This window comes from Arctopsyche grandis, chromosome 5 (assembly GCF_051622035.1).
Source record: "Arctopsyche grandis isolate Sample6627 chromosome 5, ASM5162203v2, whole genome shotgun sequence".
Classification (NCBI taxonomy): domain Eukaryota; kingdom Metazoa; phylum Arthropoda; class Insecta; order Trichoptera; family Hydropsychidae; genus Arctopsyche; species Arctopsyche grandis.
This window is the reverse complement of record NC_135359.1, coordinates 7,955,971-7,971,146: the sequence shown is the minus strand read 5'-3', so window position 1 is coordinate 7,971,146 and position 15,176 is coordinate 7,955,971. Positions and strand designations below refer to the sequence as shown.

Below are 15,176 nucleotides of genomic sequence, written 5' to 3'. Positions count from 1 at the left end.
GCTCCATCGACCAGTGTTTGTTCGACGCTTGGTATGTCGACATTGCGACGTAGTGAAAGTGGCATTGACACAGTGACAATCGTACTTGTTGCATCGTATGATTATTTACTATCATCTTTTATAAACCGTAATTTATTAAAGCATTTACCTGAACTCCAATATTTGGTCGATTAATTATTTTTTTTAATTGAAAATCAAGTGAACAAAGTGAATGAAAATTCAAAGTACACAGTCGACATATTTAATTTTTTTTATAATATAAATTTTAACATTATTATATTATAATATTGCATTTGCATCGTTACAATGTATGTATGTGTGTGACAAATGAAATTTTCAACCAACGTGCTTATGTGAAAATTCAGCAAATCGACAAACCACCGTTGAGATAAGTTTTCACATAATTTTCCTTGACTTTGTATTGTATCAACAAACGCGTAATAATAATTGACACACTGTCGTTTGAACATACCTGACGTAAAATAGTGTAAACGTAACTGATATTTTGAGGTAAACATAATAATAAAATTTCCAACATTGTTTGACAACTCAGTTTATGTATGTTAAAAATCACCGATGATTTAACAACAGGAAATTCCGTATATTTGTGGACTTAAACAATTTTCGCCAACCGCAAATATTGCACATTAAACAAATGCTATACATCCGTTGAATTACTTCACTTTATTCCTATATAATTTTGCACATTGTAAAAGTTAATAATTTTGTATATTATACTTTAATATTTTAACTTCCCAAATATATGTAAAAAATTCTAGGTATATATATATACATATAAAACATCAATTATGTTACATAGGATTATTTAAAATTACAACGGAAATGCTGAATTTAAATAAAATATAATATAATCTATATAATAATTTGATCGTTGTACTTTTTGCCCGCATAGTACTTTATCGGATGGCTCCTATTCGAAGAGCTATCCGACTTCTAATGCCTAAATGTGATATTTTCCACCTTAGTAAGCGTGGGCTATCATCAGGTCCGGCCCGAGGGTATATGGTGCCCTAGGCACATTGGTTTTCAGTGCCCCTCCCCCCTTAGTATTTTTTAAACATATTTTACATAGTATATCTACCTGTTAGGCCTTCCTGGTATACATTAAATAAAAATAAATAAATAAATTTTATAAAAGGTACCTGTTGAAGAAAAATATATTTAAAAAAAACATTTATGTTCAATATATGTACATATGTATGTATAACATTAATAAAAATGGATAAAATTAAATTTGCAGAAGAAACATGTTACTATGGAGCATATTTTAAAAAATACATTATTTAGAAACTATCTTTCAATCGATATGGAAGAATTGATTACAAATTTTCAATGTTCAATACTTCCAAAATTTCATTTAACGTCACGTTTCAGCAGTATTTTATTCAAATGCAATTCCAAGTAACCATTTGTACCGACGACAGCATATTGTTTGGCAAGTTTTATTCGTGATTCGTTGATATTTGACAGTTGACTTCCTGCGTTCCTCGTGAATTATTATATTTTATATTCAGTATTATTACTTCGAGTAGAAAAATTAAGTTAAATCAAATAAAAACTAAAAAATTGGGGCGTTTTTCGGCGCCTCTTGGCTATGCGCGTGCCTAGTCTGCTGCCCCTTTGAGCCGGCTCTGTTTATCATACTATTTTAACCTTTTTGTCTGTTAGCCTGCGCTCATCATTATTTTCATAATTGGATGTGATGTATGAGCGAATTTTGATATTTTCTCTTACATTCACGGCTGATTCTTGTACATACATTTTCAATTTTTCTCCTTATGTTTAACCATTTTTATATGTTTTGTGTCTAGTTCTATTATTGTTTCAACTTCTGCTGCTATTGTTATATTTGTTCTCTGCTATTTCTACCATTGTGCCACATTACGAATTCCTGTAATGTCACAATGGTCCAAAATTGCAATAAAAAAAATCAAATAATAAGCCGTGTCGTTGAGGACCATTAAATAAGTCGGAATATTATGGCCGTAGCCGATTAATTTAATTCAAATAAGCAAGTGTAAAAGGGTGTAAAAAGGTCAAAGCTAATCCATTTCCGATTTATGTTCGCGTGTTTTGTGTGTCAAAATCGTCTGAAGGCCAGAAATATCGGCACGTTTGACAATGGAAAACCACTAACAAATGACCGTGATGCAGAATGTAGCATGAAAGATAATAGAATGTGTCACCGAATTTCCATAATGCAACTTTAAAAACAAAAGCAGTGCTCTATCTTCAATACTTCATCCAGGGTCGTGTAAAACAAGCGGCAGATATGATTTTGATCAGAGGAAAAAGTGCTGCAGAATTTTATTCCGATTTAATCTGGTCTCGACGAGTACGTGTGGTAGAAACTAAATGGATACGTATGCGTGTTTATGTGTGTATATGCGTGTTTATGTTTTGTGCGTGGGATATGTAACTAAGTTCAATATCAGTGTCATAATCAGTTCAAAATTAGGTCACGGCTAATCGATGACAAAGTCGTCCATACACGTATATTCGGCAAAACATTTAAATGCTTAAAAATAAACATAAACATACTTTAAACATATTATACACATTTCAGTTTTTTAAATTCTTAAAGTTTCAGATAATCTTTAGTTAAAAAAATAAACAAGAAAATGATCAAAGAACTTATAATATTTTCGTTGATATATCATTCAACCAATTCACAAATGATATTTCCTGATAGTAAAATATATTTTTCAAATAACAAGTAAGTATAATTATATATTTCCATGATTAAATCTAATTAATTTTTTACCTATTATAATTTCAATATAATTCATTAAAGTGAACAAAATAGAGCTGTTACCGAAGCCAGATACGCTGTACAAGATTATGACCAATCCAACGAATATGCAAATACAATAAACACTGACGGCATACAGGAAAAGAATGATATTTCTGACGGGATTCATAATTTTGCATTTAATATAAACAAAATTATGCTAAACTTAATGAACGAACCCCTCGGAAGAAACATTGTATTGTCGCCGCTCAGTATTGTCGGTAATCTAATTGATTTTCATGACAGCTCACATTATAAATGCATGTATGTACTATTAACAGTCCAACTTTAAAATGTAGGAGCCCTTTCGCTGGTTACACTGGGAAGTATCGGTAAAACATATGACGAGTTGGCCAAAGTGTTGGGGTTTTTCGATGGTAATAAATTAAATGTATTAAAAACTAATGATTTTATTTAATAAATTTGTGTATACATTGATATGAAAATAATATATATAACTATCGAACAGATATAAGTACTAGTAGAAATAAACATAGACAGTTTGGTCTTTTATTGGAAAAAATCAACGGACAAGATTCATACGGGAGAAAGTATACAGACGATATGAGAAACTTGACATATGGAAGTGCTGTGTTTTTGCAAAATCAATATCCTATCCGACAGCAATATGAAGACGCCGTTCAGAATATATATAAAAGCGAAATTACACATGTCGATTTTCAAAATAACGCTATATATGCCCAAGAAATAATCAACAAGTGAGTTATTTAGGTTTTTATGAAGTTTTTTAATATAAAAAAATGATTTCTAAATACATTTTAAGATGGGTGACCGAACAAACTAAAGGTAAAATTCAAAATATCATATCAAACGTCCCGTCTCCATACACTCGCCTCATTATTACAAGCGCCCTTTACTTCGGAGCCGAATGGGAGAAGCACTTCTTCGACGACCTTACTAAAAAGTAATCTTATTACATTAAATATTTATTTATTTGAAATTTTCATAAAATATTTATGATGGAACGCAATTGGAATGACTAGATAGATACAAGTCAAATCGATAAATTTCTATTACAATAACCATTTTCACTCTCACAGAGGACCTTTCACACCAAACCCGCTATTTCCAGACCAAACAATAAACGTTGATATGATGGCAAATGAAGGAACATTTCCATTTCTCAAATCAGAAGAACATGGTAATTAAATAAACACAACTCAATACATATGTTATGTTCTATTTAAAATAAAAATAATCTTTTTTTAGAATGCATGTTACTTGGTTTGCCGTATAAAGGAAATAAAACCACACTTTACGTCATCAAACCATTGGATTCAACTAAAAAAAATCTAAAACAGTTGCTCAATGATATGACGGCCGATATATTTAAATCACTCATCAACAATGCGAGAAGACAGTCAACTTTGGTGCTATTTCCAAAGATGAAGCTGTCATCTACGCATCATCTCAAGTCCATTCTTGAAGTCATGGGGGTTAAATCGCTATTTTCACAAACCGAAGCAAATCTAGCGCTCTTATCGGCATCTCCGATGGCATTCGCGCCCAATAGAAATACATATACAAATACGGAAGATCAAAAATTCATATTCAGCAGATTCGGAGAAGATCACCCCAATAAAAGAAATTGTGAGCAAGTGTTTCAATCGAGAAATTCAATAACTGCAAACTGCACCGTGTCGGATACTATAAACGGCGAAAATATTAAAGTCGTATATAAAAGAATCGGCAATCAGATCGGAAGAAAGATTATCAAGCCTGAAGTATCGCACAATAAAGACACTCACAGAAGTCGACGGCAAATGACGGCAAATTTGTGGAATCCAGGTCTTTACGTTGACGAAGTTTTGCATAAAGTTGATATGGACATTACAGGTTTGTATTTGTATTGCAATTGAACGTATTTCATAAATTTTACTTTTGATAGTATAATATGTATGTAATATAAAAAAAGTATTACAAATAATTATACCTAATTTTACAGAAAAGGGTACTGAAGCAGCAGCATCTACGGTTGTGTTTGTATCTCGTGATGGAAGACGTCCAGTTTTTCGAGCAAATGAACCATTTTTCTTCGTAATAATGGATGAAGAAACTAAAATTCCACTGTTTTCCTCTACAATATACAACCCAAACATACAGTAGAGGCACACATTTGAAAACATCAAATGATTACAAAAAAAAAAAAACAATACAAATATTTATAATTTTTTACATTAATAAATCTAATATATAAGAATAAAAGTTTAAGGTGGAATTTTTCATTTTTGGCCTTCTTTAAAAACATTAAGCATAATCATTTTGTATTTTAGAATCTTTTCTTGACATTTTATATTTGCATACGTTCATAGAAAATAAAAATTGATTAATTCAACAACGCAAATCATTCGCAATTTTATACATCAAAATAGTAACGAACGTATATTATTGGTTGACGTTGATTCTTTTAGCTAATTGCTGTCTCCATTCCTCCTCGCTAATACACTGTGCCCATTCTGGAAACGATGACGGTGGCAAACTAAAATTGGCCATAGCAGACATTACCTATAAACATACATAATTATCAATTAGTTTTGACATTCATAATAATATTAATATACAAATATATGAGGACAAAAATAAACGTACTTCTTGCACTTTGTCGGGATCCATTTCAATATTTACATCTTCCCTAGGCGACGTCCAAACTTCTCTAGTAATTTCACTATCAACAGTTTCTATAAATGGTATATTACGAATTGTCTGAACAGCTTCTAATTGTTCTTCTTCTTCTTCTTGTTCAGCATCATCATTCTAAAACATGATAAAAAGAATAAATATAATGTATTCGAAGTACGTGAAAGTTAATAGGACAAAATATTCACTTGTTCATCATCGCTGGTGTCCGGAGAGACAAGACTGTTGTTCCAAAGACGCGGATCAGAATGATCAGGTGGCGCCAAGGGAAGTGGCTCGTAGCCCTCATACCTCTCGTATTCATCATAGCCTTCTGAATCATCAGAGTCAACGCCCCCTAAAATGAGCACCGGAGCTCCTGGATTTCCACCTGCGCCCGCACCAACTCCAACTCCTGGCACTGTTCCTGTTTCTTCTGCATCTTCAGGTGGTTCTGGTGCCATTCCGAATACACACATATACTACTCGCTGATAAAATATTAAACACCCACAACTGACAAACGATAAAATGACAGCACAACTGTCACGCAGAACAATGCTGCCATTCTAAAAAATTGGTACTACTGTTCTAAAAATAAATAACTCAAATGTTGTTTATGTTGTAATGTGGGAACATGAGAAAGAATATCTACTGTCTAAGTGCATTCGTGGGTGAACAATAGAGACCCCGGATTAGGCTAACTAAGAACTCAGTAAGTGCCTGTACAAATGATACGCGGGAGTTCTCACAGACCTGGGCGAGTGCGTGCGTAGACAATAGATACATGAACGAATCGGGGAAGCTGTGCTGTGCAACTTGTCATTTATAAAGAGGTTCACATGGTAGATCATGGTAGATTTTGAAGTGAGCGATGATTCCGTGTGGACCTCTGGAATCGTTGAATAAATGCTGTAAAGTGAATTTGGCCTTTCATTTGGATCCTGAAACCACATATACGCAACAACATCATGAAATTTAAAGCATTCATTAACTTTAATATATATATTTTTATTATAAAATATTGTTTGAAATAAATAAAGAGTACGTGTTAGTTATATGGGCTATGGAGGATGAACGAATGAGACGACTGGCATGTTAATGCACGTGTTTATTATATGACAGCTGAAGACAGAGTGAGTAGTGGCTCTCCGAACCCAGCCGGGTTGGTCCCTACTCGCAGGAAGGCAACCAAACTCGACCATGTCGTATAAGCGAGCCGCCACAGGGCGTATCCAAGCATCGAGTATACACACTTACAGATGGTAAACGAATTATTTCGCACATTGTGATCGCACACACGACAATCACGAATACAGAATATCTAGAACAGTGGTTCTTAACCTTATTGGAGGTACTGAACCCCACCAGTTTCATATGCGCATTCGCATTCGAACCCTTCTTAATTGGAAAAATAAAATATGATTTTTTTCAAATTCAAAACATATGGAGGTATATATTTTACTGGTGCACAAAATGAACCGTGCATCAACATCACTGTTTTCAAAGAACAAAACCATTAAAACATGATTTTCACACAAAAACAAAAACATAATAATGAATATTTACTGCAAATCAGTGTGGCTTCTGCTGTTGCCTTTTAGAGACCAGTTTAGAAATGCACGGCTTCACCTTGGCAAGTGCCACTCTCGTGTCATTTTCGCAACAAAGTCTATTCTTTTTCTTCGTTTTTATGTCCAGCATCATCGAAAAGGATTGCTCGCAAAGATATGTAGTAACAAATGGTATGAAAATCTCCAGAGCTTTCTTAACAATATAGGGGATGAACGAATGAGACGACTGGCATGTTAATGCACGTGTTTATTATATGACAGCTGAAGACAGAGTGGGTAGCAGCTCTCCGAACCCAGCCGGGTTGGTCCCCACTCGCAGGAAGGCAACCAAACTCGACCATGTCGTATAAGCGAGCCGCCACAACAATAACAGGGTACGTTACCATTTGTTGACACCAAAAATTTTGAGAGCGTTGTTGTTCTGAAGAGTTGGCGTTGAACCTGGCTCTGTTGAATTTCCGCCGAACCCCTGAGACTGACTCACCGAACCCCTGGGGTTCAATCGAATCCAGGTTAAGGACCACTGATCTAGAACTTGAGTTTTCGTTAGTTAGATAGACGGAATTTTCGGGTGCTGGATATCCCGTCGTGGAGATTTTAGTGACATGTCCAAGATTTCTTTGTGCGGAATAATCACCAAACCCATACAAATACACGAAAGTTACTAGAATATCCTCTGGATGTTGCAAGCAGTTTTAGTAGGTGACAATACGCAACCAGTCATTGACGCTACATCAAACAATATCAATAAAAATCGAAAACGTATTTCCCAAATAATTTTATTATACGTACGTACTTACATATATGTATACCTATAAATTTCACAAACATACATTTGTTCTGGTGGAGGCCAGTATTGCCTTATTGCAGAGAGAATCTCTTCAAACGGATCTTGTAGGTATGCACAATAAGTGTATTTTGGAAATGAGGTTTTGATTTTTATCGATATTGTTCGATGTAACGTCAATCACTGGTTGTGTATTGTCACTTCACTAAAACTGCTTGCGACACCTAGAGGCCATTCATATAACAGTATATTTATTTTCTATGACAACACTGAAAAAGTTTGACGTTTTCAATAGTCGTGTGGGCATGTCTATTGTATCAAATTCACAGCATTTAAAATGCAAACATAACATTTCAAAATATAATAAATCTTGTGAAACGGTAATTTTAGATTAATTTACTATATGTTATTTATTGAAGTTTTTTCACTTACTTAAATATCTTTAAAAAAATTAAATTATAACCATGAAAAAAACTTTCATTTTGGATGTAAATTTAAAATTTTATATCTAATTAATTTTTATTATTTTCAGAAATATATTTCCGAAAATGTGCAGCCAAAAAGTTTTGGAAAAATTAATGAGCTATTCTGATGAAACTCTGAATCAATCACTATTTAATCCTTTGTTAAATGTACATAACGCAGACCTTGTATCAAAAAGTTTATGTAAAGCGTTCGTATTTACATCCGACAAGACGTCTAAACTTAAAAATATAATAAGAATACAGATTGTAGACTTAATAAAAAAACTGTGTCAAAAAAATAAACTGAATAAATCATTAGTGAACAAAAATCGAATAGATATACTGATTAAGCATTTATACATTGTAAACCATAATTGCACGAAACGCTATCGGAACAGTACAAATAAATCTACAACTTACACTAAGCTAAATATATATAGATATAGAAATTTTAATAGTTGCAAAAATGGCAATTTAATTAATTCGTCAGATATTGCACTCGGCGTTGCACTAATAAATTTAAATAGTATAATATCGAAAAAAGTTTTAAACGATATCGTCAAACGATGTCTAGACATATCTGAAATATCTGATGAAATAGATGAATTTTTAATGAAGATATTGGAAAGTAGTGAAATTGTTGTATCTCCGGATATCTATGATCTATTAACTATGAAATACTTTTTTTTAATAGAAATAAGATTTTTAAACATCGCTGCAAATTTGATCGAAGAGAAGAGCGGTGATCTTATAATTGAAAATAATCTACCTTCCCTTTTAAAAAGTAATTTTACAAACTTATCTATCTTGTTAGATCGGTGTGCGAACTCTCCCATACTTTTTAATAGTGTTTTTAAACTTTTAGCAGATATATTTGTGAAATCAAACTATGAGCCAGCAATTGAAAAAATGATTCATTATATTTTAGAGCAAGTCAAATTAAAGTCACACAATTTGATAAATTTATATCCATATCATTTGAATAATATTGTACTACTATTGGGCAATGACCCCGACACTGTGAAAGATACTGAAAATTTATATAAACATATTTTATTGTTACTTCACAAATTGCATGAAGAATCGAGGATCGATTTTGTTTTTTTGACCACTCATCATACAAAATGGCTCCAACATTTCACAAACTTTATTAAATCGCAATGAATGAAATGATTTCATTTGAATTAAAAAAATATATTGTTAATTTATATCGCATGATTTATATTTATATTTTTAGATAATTTTTAACTATTATACATAAATGTATTCAACAAAATATCTACATATTTTGTAATGTTAAAAAGCATTGATAACCGCCATACAGAAAGTTAAAAAAAAATATATATTAGATTTAAATAAGCGTTTCAATTTATTGTTTTTGTATATATGTATGTACATTATTGTATAATATATACATATGTATATAAAGTCAAAATATTTTTGAATACATTCATATAAAATTAGCGTAAATGTATTTCTGGTTTTGCTTTATTGATAATAGATTCACCCTGACCAGGAATCATTGACCCACATTGTTGCCACAATTCGATTGATTTATTGGCGATAACTTCCTCTGCTTCTTCTGGGACCTGTTTATTAAAAAGATATGCAGATTGTAATAAACACTAGATATATACAGTTTCATTATAACGTTTTCCTAATTTATAAACCTCTTATGTATGTTGAAATCAAATTTTTTGTTAGGAGAAAATAAAGAGTGTTTTATAAATCTATACCTTGTATTACTTTTTATCACAACCCTCATTTTAAACAGTTATGATATTAAAAGTTTTACACAAGTTGATTGACTGGGTTTAAAAATTAGGATAGTGATACAATATACATATAAGTATTTACTTACATCGTGAATACATCTTAGAACTTGTTCAGCATCCTCACACCTCAATATTCCTCTTCGTAAAGTGACTAATAAAACAATTGCTACATATACTAATACTTTTGATGATCCTCCACAAACTTTGTCCCATATTCTATAACGAATACAATTTGCTTAAGTATGATCACACATTTAAAGTGTTTGCAGTTTAAAATGTACAAAAAATAAATAAATTACTTCACTAAGGCAGATTCGTCGAGTATTCCTGCAAAACAACTAGTGTACCATTTGTTTAAAGGCAAACAATCTAAAACGTTTTTATCTTGAAGAAACCTGTAATGAATGTAAGGCATGATCAGAAAATGTAATAAAATGTGCATTCAAATGAAATTTTGTATGATAAATACCTATATAAATCTTGATCTTCTTTTTCGAGTAAACTTTTTGTACTATCTATTAATTTTGGTATATCTTTTTCGAATTGTTCGACGAAATTGTAAAATCCTTTTGCTAACCAATATACGTCAACATCGTCGTCGTACATTTGAAGGAGAGTTCTCGATATTGGCACCATACCACAATCCATCTAAAAGTACAGAGTATAATTTCGAAATAAACTTTATAATTCTGTTCTGCGAATGAATTTTATGATGAAACAATATCTAACCTGTAAATTAAAATTATAATGCAACCTTCCAGATTCTAGCATGAACATAGCGAGGAACAATTGAGGTTTCGGAGTATTATTGTCTACAATTCTCATTACTTTTAATGCATGTTGCAAATCATTAAATTGCGCTTGCCTTTGAGTGGAAACAAACGAATGCAAGTCCGTATATGTAGGTAGTACGCCTAAAAATAAACGATATATTATTGACAAATTTTTCTAACATTTAATAATGTACATATTATTAAGAACATTACATTGATAAGTTTCTGAAAATATTTAAGAGGAAAATCTGAATCGACCTCGGTACAGGGAATGCTTTTATAACACGATATATTGACTCAGTAAGAAAACAAGGAAAAAAGTAAGAGCAAAGAAAATGAAAAAAAAAATTAACGATACAGAATAGCGAGTGTTCTTACACTTTAATTTTTTTTTTCTTGAATTTCTAACATTTTTTATTGAATTGATCTGTTGTGTTATAAAATGATTAACCTTTATAACTGAATTGCACATTATTCGTTTATTCAAAAATCATAAAAATATAATATATGGAAGTTGGTATGTGAAATAGCTTACCAAGTTGAACTTTCCACACTAAATATCTATATGAGGTAGGAATCATAAACCTCAAACTGAATTGTTTTAATTTCACTTTATCCCATGGTTTTTCCTTGAGTAAAATTTCTAGCGATTTTTTTTCTTCGATACTTCTGCATCCAACTTTTTCGTAATAATTCGATCTAAAATTTCTTTTGTCACTACCCATCTTACAATATGACACTCTTCTCTACCAGTGCGTCAAACGTCAAACTGACGTCTACTAGTTGGCCCAAACTATTTTTCATGACCATTAGCAATTTTATTAAAAACTTCGGCTAATAGATTCCAGCTGATATAAAAAATGGTAAACGGACTACTAGTCATATGTAAACCAGTCACAGGACAACCGGTCGCGTTAGATCGGTCTCACGTGATCACCCGTCACACTAAAACTGGTCACGAGAAAACTGGTCACACCCTAAAACTGGTCACACCCTAAAACTGGTCACACCCTAAAATTGGTCACGAGAAAACTGATTGATCGATTTTAGGGTGTGACCAGTTTTAGTGTGACGGGTGATCACGTGTGACCGATCTAGAGCGACCGGTTGTCTTGTGACCGGTTCACATTTGACTAGTAATCACCGAACCATAAAAAATACAATTAAACAATCTTGAAACTTTATTATGAATCTGGGCATCTATTCTTATTATAAATATATTTATATTTTAATAATAAGACTAATAAAAATTACGTCTGACATCGATGATTTGATAAACGGTAAACGGATTATTCCACAAAAAGCGATCTCGCAAGTCACTAAAATCTTGATCATGGAACATCTGGCACTCGAGTTCTCGTTAGAAAAATATTTCACGTGGATAGCTTTCGATTCATGGGAGTTTTAGGTGCCAGATGTTCTGTGATCGAGATTTAAGTGACTTGTGAGAGATAGCTTTTTGCGGAATAATCACCGAACCTTGATAAACAAACCTATAATTTTTTTGAGTGTTAATAAAATAGCAATAGATGTTACTTATCTATTGCTATATTGTGTTTCAATATTAACGCGCACAAAACATATGCATGTACTTTTAAAAATCTGGTTTTAATCAGGGACCCGAACCGAAAACCGAAAACTGGAAAAACCATTATTTTTGCCGGAACGAAAACCGAAACCAAACTGATATTTTTTTTCGGTTCGGTAAAATTAACATATATTCTTTGTGAATGATGGAATTAATGGACAAACATACAGGAATGTATATTCAAAATATGTTTTTGAAACTTTTAGAACAATAATCTATGGTCGATTTGCTTCTTCACCTTCATTGTCTTTCTTTTTCTTTTTTACTTTGTTTTTTTTTTAATCTTGATGTTTTTGTAATTTTAAAATAAATAATGGTTCGGGTCCCAGATTTTAATAAATCTAATATATAATTTTGAAGGAGGCTTTGTATGTACATATGTATGTTTGGTTCGTAGAATCTGTGATGTTAAATTTAATAAAAACCAAATGAATATTCAAATAAATTTAAATAAAATAAAGTTATTATTTAAATAAAATAAATATAATCAAATGTTTACTATTAGATTAGCCATGATTTTATGCGGTTTATATTACAAATACCGAGCGAAGCCGGGTAAAACCCCTATTCATATCTATTTATATAAAATGCAGTTTAATAAATTAATTAATTCATTGTATGGAAATTATTGTTCATCACATTACAACTAACAAAGACTTCTTTTTATATCTAAAAAATTAAAATTACTAATGGGAAATAATAATAAAACAAATAAATAAATGTTTATTGGATTTATAAAATTTTATTAATTCATTAGGTAAAAAATACCATAGTATAAAAGTAAACATATTATAAAAAAATGAGATTGCAAAATACTTGTATAAAAATATATATTGAATAAAATGTACATATTCAATCTGTAGATTTTGTAGTAGAAGTGGCCATTTGATATTTTCCGAGAGGAATTACCCCAAAAAACTTTTTATGGTAGATATGCTTCAATTTAAATCTATAAACAAAGTTATATTTATACACAAATGTTTTAAAATATTATTCAATAAAACCATCTTACTTACCCCAGTTCTAAAAACATTAAGCGTGCTTCATTTTGGAGATCAGTAATGACTAATTCAAGGCTATCATATCCTCGACGTTGTGTAAATTCGCAAGCATTTCTCACAAGAATTTTTGCAATACCTTTACGGTGATACCTAACCAAGCCAAACAAAATAATTATAACACAATTTCCAATTATAACTCAATGAAACAAAACTCATATGAAACATTACTTTGAATCTACTGCAAGTCCATACATCCAAAGATTATTCATCGGCCCAAAATAATCTCTGACAAATACTACTCCAATAACCTAACAAAAATATTAATAAACATCAATTGATTAACATATACATTTGTAAATAAAGTGTATTGATATTGATGGTTTACCTTTTTTCTTAATTTAGCATCTGTTATATCTTTTATGTCTTCGGATGCGTTAAACATTTTATATTTTATATCACAAGGGTCAGTCGTCATGAAATAAGGCTCATAGGCTTCCGCAATCCAACAAATCATCGGCTCCGTCTACATCAAAAATTAATTAATAAATTAACGAATCAAACCAATTTGATTTATTTATAATAATGCGTTACTTACGCAGGATAATTCCGATACTTTCATGCCATGATAAAAGTATATGGAAAGATATAGAAGAACGGCGACTATGGGAATTGTAGCTAAGCACCATCCCACTGGTAGTCCAAGGAATATGAAAAATATTGCTGACATTAACACCATTGTTTGTATAATAACCTAATGTTGAAAAATAAAATTGTAAATAAAATTAATACTGTTTTCACATACTGAAGTATATTTTGTACATAAGTTTTGAACGTGTACATGTTTTTAATAAGAATGATTAAAAATATGTATTAAATAGTATTAATTCAGCAATGGTTACTTTTGTAGATAAAAATACAATAAAAAAAATATATATATGATGTGTGTATACCTCTTTGAATAGAAATGTAACAAATGCATAATTGACATGTGACATTACAGTGGACCTCAGTAATTCATAGGCCGCACGGTCTGTGGTTTCACGTATTATAATCACATGCTCCATTCTAAAATAAGAAGATAATACTAGAGTATTAAGAAACTAAGAAAAATAGTACATTTGAATACGTTTGTATAAGATTGACGTACTTTTCGTAATGTAATGTAAACAATCCGTGTACACCGCGCTGTCTGTCTGCCGGTAATGTGACACAGCCAATATTGATACGTACAAAAAATAATACTAGAAATAAAATTTGTACACAAATTGAACATATACACAATTAAAAACAATAAAAATAAGGGCAAAAACAGACAGCGGTCGATGTAGCGTTTTTCAATAGGTTTGCAAGTGTAAAAAACCAAACGAATAAAAAAAATTGCTTATACTAGATTTCTCCCTATCGTTTCGTGATGTTTTACGATCGTATTGAAAGGGAAATGACAGTGATGGTAACCGACGAGATAATTTTCCCATATTTGCATATACACGTGCGGTTCGGTGATTACTAGTCAAATGTGAACCGGTCACAGGACAACCGGTCGCTCTAGATTGGTCACACGTGATCACCCGCCACGAGAAAACTGGTCACACCCTAAATCGGTCACGAGAAAACTGGTTGACCGATTTTAGGGTGTGACCAGTTTTAGGGTGTGACCAGTTTTCTCGTGACCAGTTTTAGTGTGACGGGTGATCACGTGTGACCGATCTAGAGCGACCGGTTGTCTTGTGACTGATTTACATATGACTAGTAGTCCGTTTACCACAC

At 31.8% G+C, this 15,176-nt stretch overlaps 4 protein-coding genes across 8 annotated transcripts; 1 reads left to right on the top strand and 3 right to left on the bottom strand.

Annotated features, from left to right (window-relative positions):
• On the top strand, positions 1-5,049 carry Spn28Dc (Serpin 28Dc). Of its 4 annotated transcripts, none has more exons than XM_077431549.1 (9): positions 1-95; positions 2,612-2,737; positions 2,816-3,033; positions 3,112-3,189; positions 3,282-3,531; positions 3,597-3,737; positions 3,874-3,974; positions 4,043-4,669; positions 4,779-5,049. In XM_077431549.1, exons 2-9 carry the CDS (start codon positions 2,643-2,645, stop codon positions 4,937-4,939), a joined length of 1,671 nt encoding a protein of 556 aa, XP_077287675.1. In that variant the 5' UTR covers positions 1-95; positions 2,612-2,642; the 3' UTR covers positions 4,940-5,049. The 4 variants fall into 4 exon arrangements, with proteins under 4 accessions (XP_077287675.1, XP_077287674.1, XP_077287676.1 ...); XM_077431548.1 differs by having other exon boundaries at positions 2,606-2,737; XM_077431550.1 differs by having other exon boundaries at positions 12-127; positions 2,606-2,737; positions 4,779-5,018.
• On the bottom strand, positions 5,025-6,018 carry LOC143912271 (uncharacterized). The gene is made up of 3 exons (XM_077431552.1): positions 5,659-6,018; positions 5,423-5,587; positions 5,025-5,338 (listed from the first exon to the last, which is right to left on the bottom strand). The coding sequence occupies exons 1-3, from the start codon at positions 5,926-5,928 to the stop codon at positions 5,219-5,221; spliced, it is 555 nt and encodes a 184-aa protein (XP_077287678.1). The 5' UTR covers positions 5,929-6,018; the 3' UTR covers positions 5,025-5,218.
• Positions 6,019-9,622: 3,604 nt separating this feature from the next.
• Positions 9,623-11,605, bottom strand: TBC1d7 (TBC1 domain family member 7). Its single transcript, XM_077430365.1, has 6 exons — positions 11,356-11,605; positions 10,777-10,961; positions 10,517-10,695; positions 10,347-10,442; positions 10,134-10,263; positions 9,623-9,861 (listed from the first exon to the last, which is right to left on the bottom strand). The coding sequence occupies exons 1-6, from the start codon at positions 11,543-11,545 to the stop codon at positions 9,733-9,735; spliced, it is 909 nt and encodes a 302-aa protein (XP_077286491.1). The 5' UTR covers positions 11,546-11,605; the 3' UTR covers positions 9,623-9,732.
• A 1,513-nt stretch (positions 11,606-13,118) lies between these two features.
• On the bottom strand, positions 13,119-14,797 carry LOC143911477 (N-acetyltransferase 8F1-like). 2 transcript variants are annotated; one of them, XM_077430352.1, is made up of 7 exons: positions 14,557-14,797; positions 14,360-14,474; positions 14,005-14,160; positions 13,795-13,932; positions 13,638-13,717; positions 13,425-13,559; positions 13,119-13,357 (listed from the first exon to the last, which is right to left on the bottom strand). In XM_077430352.1, exons 2-7 carry the CDS (start codon positions 14,471-14,473, stop codon positions 13,261-13,263), a joined length of 720 nt encoding a protein of 239 aa, XP_077286478.1. In that variant the 5' UTR covers position 14,474; positions 14,557-14,797; the 3' UTR covers positions 13,119-13,260. The 2 variants fall into 2 exon arrangements, with proteins under 2 accessions (XP_077286478.1, XP_077286479.1); XM_077430353.1 differs by lacking the exon at positions 14,557-14,797 and having other exon boundaries at positions 13,137-13,357; positions 14,005-14,099.
• Between the last annotated feature and the right edge of the window lie 379 nt (positions 14,798-15,176).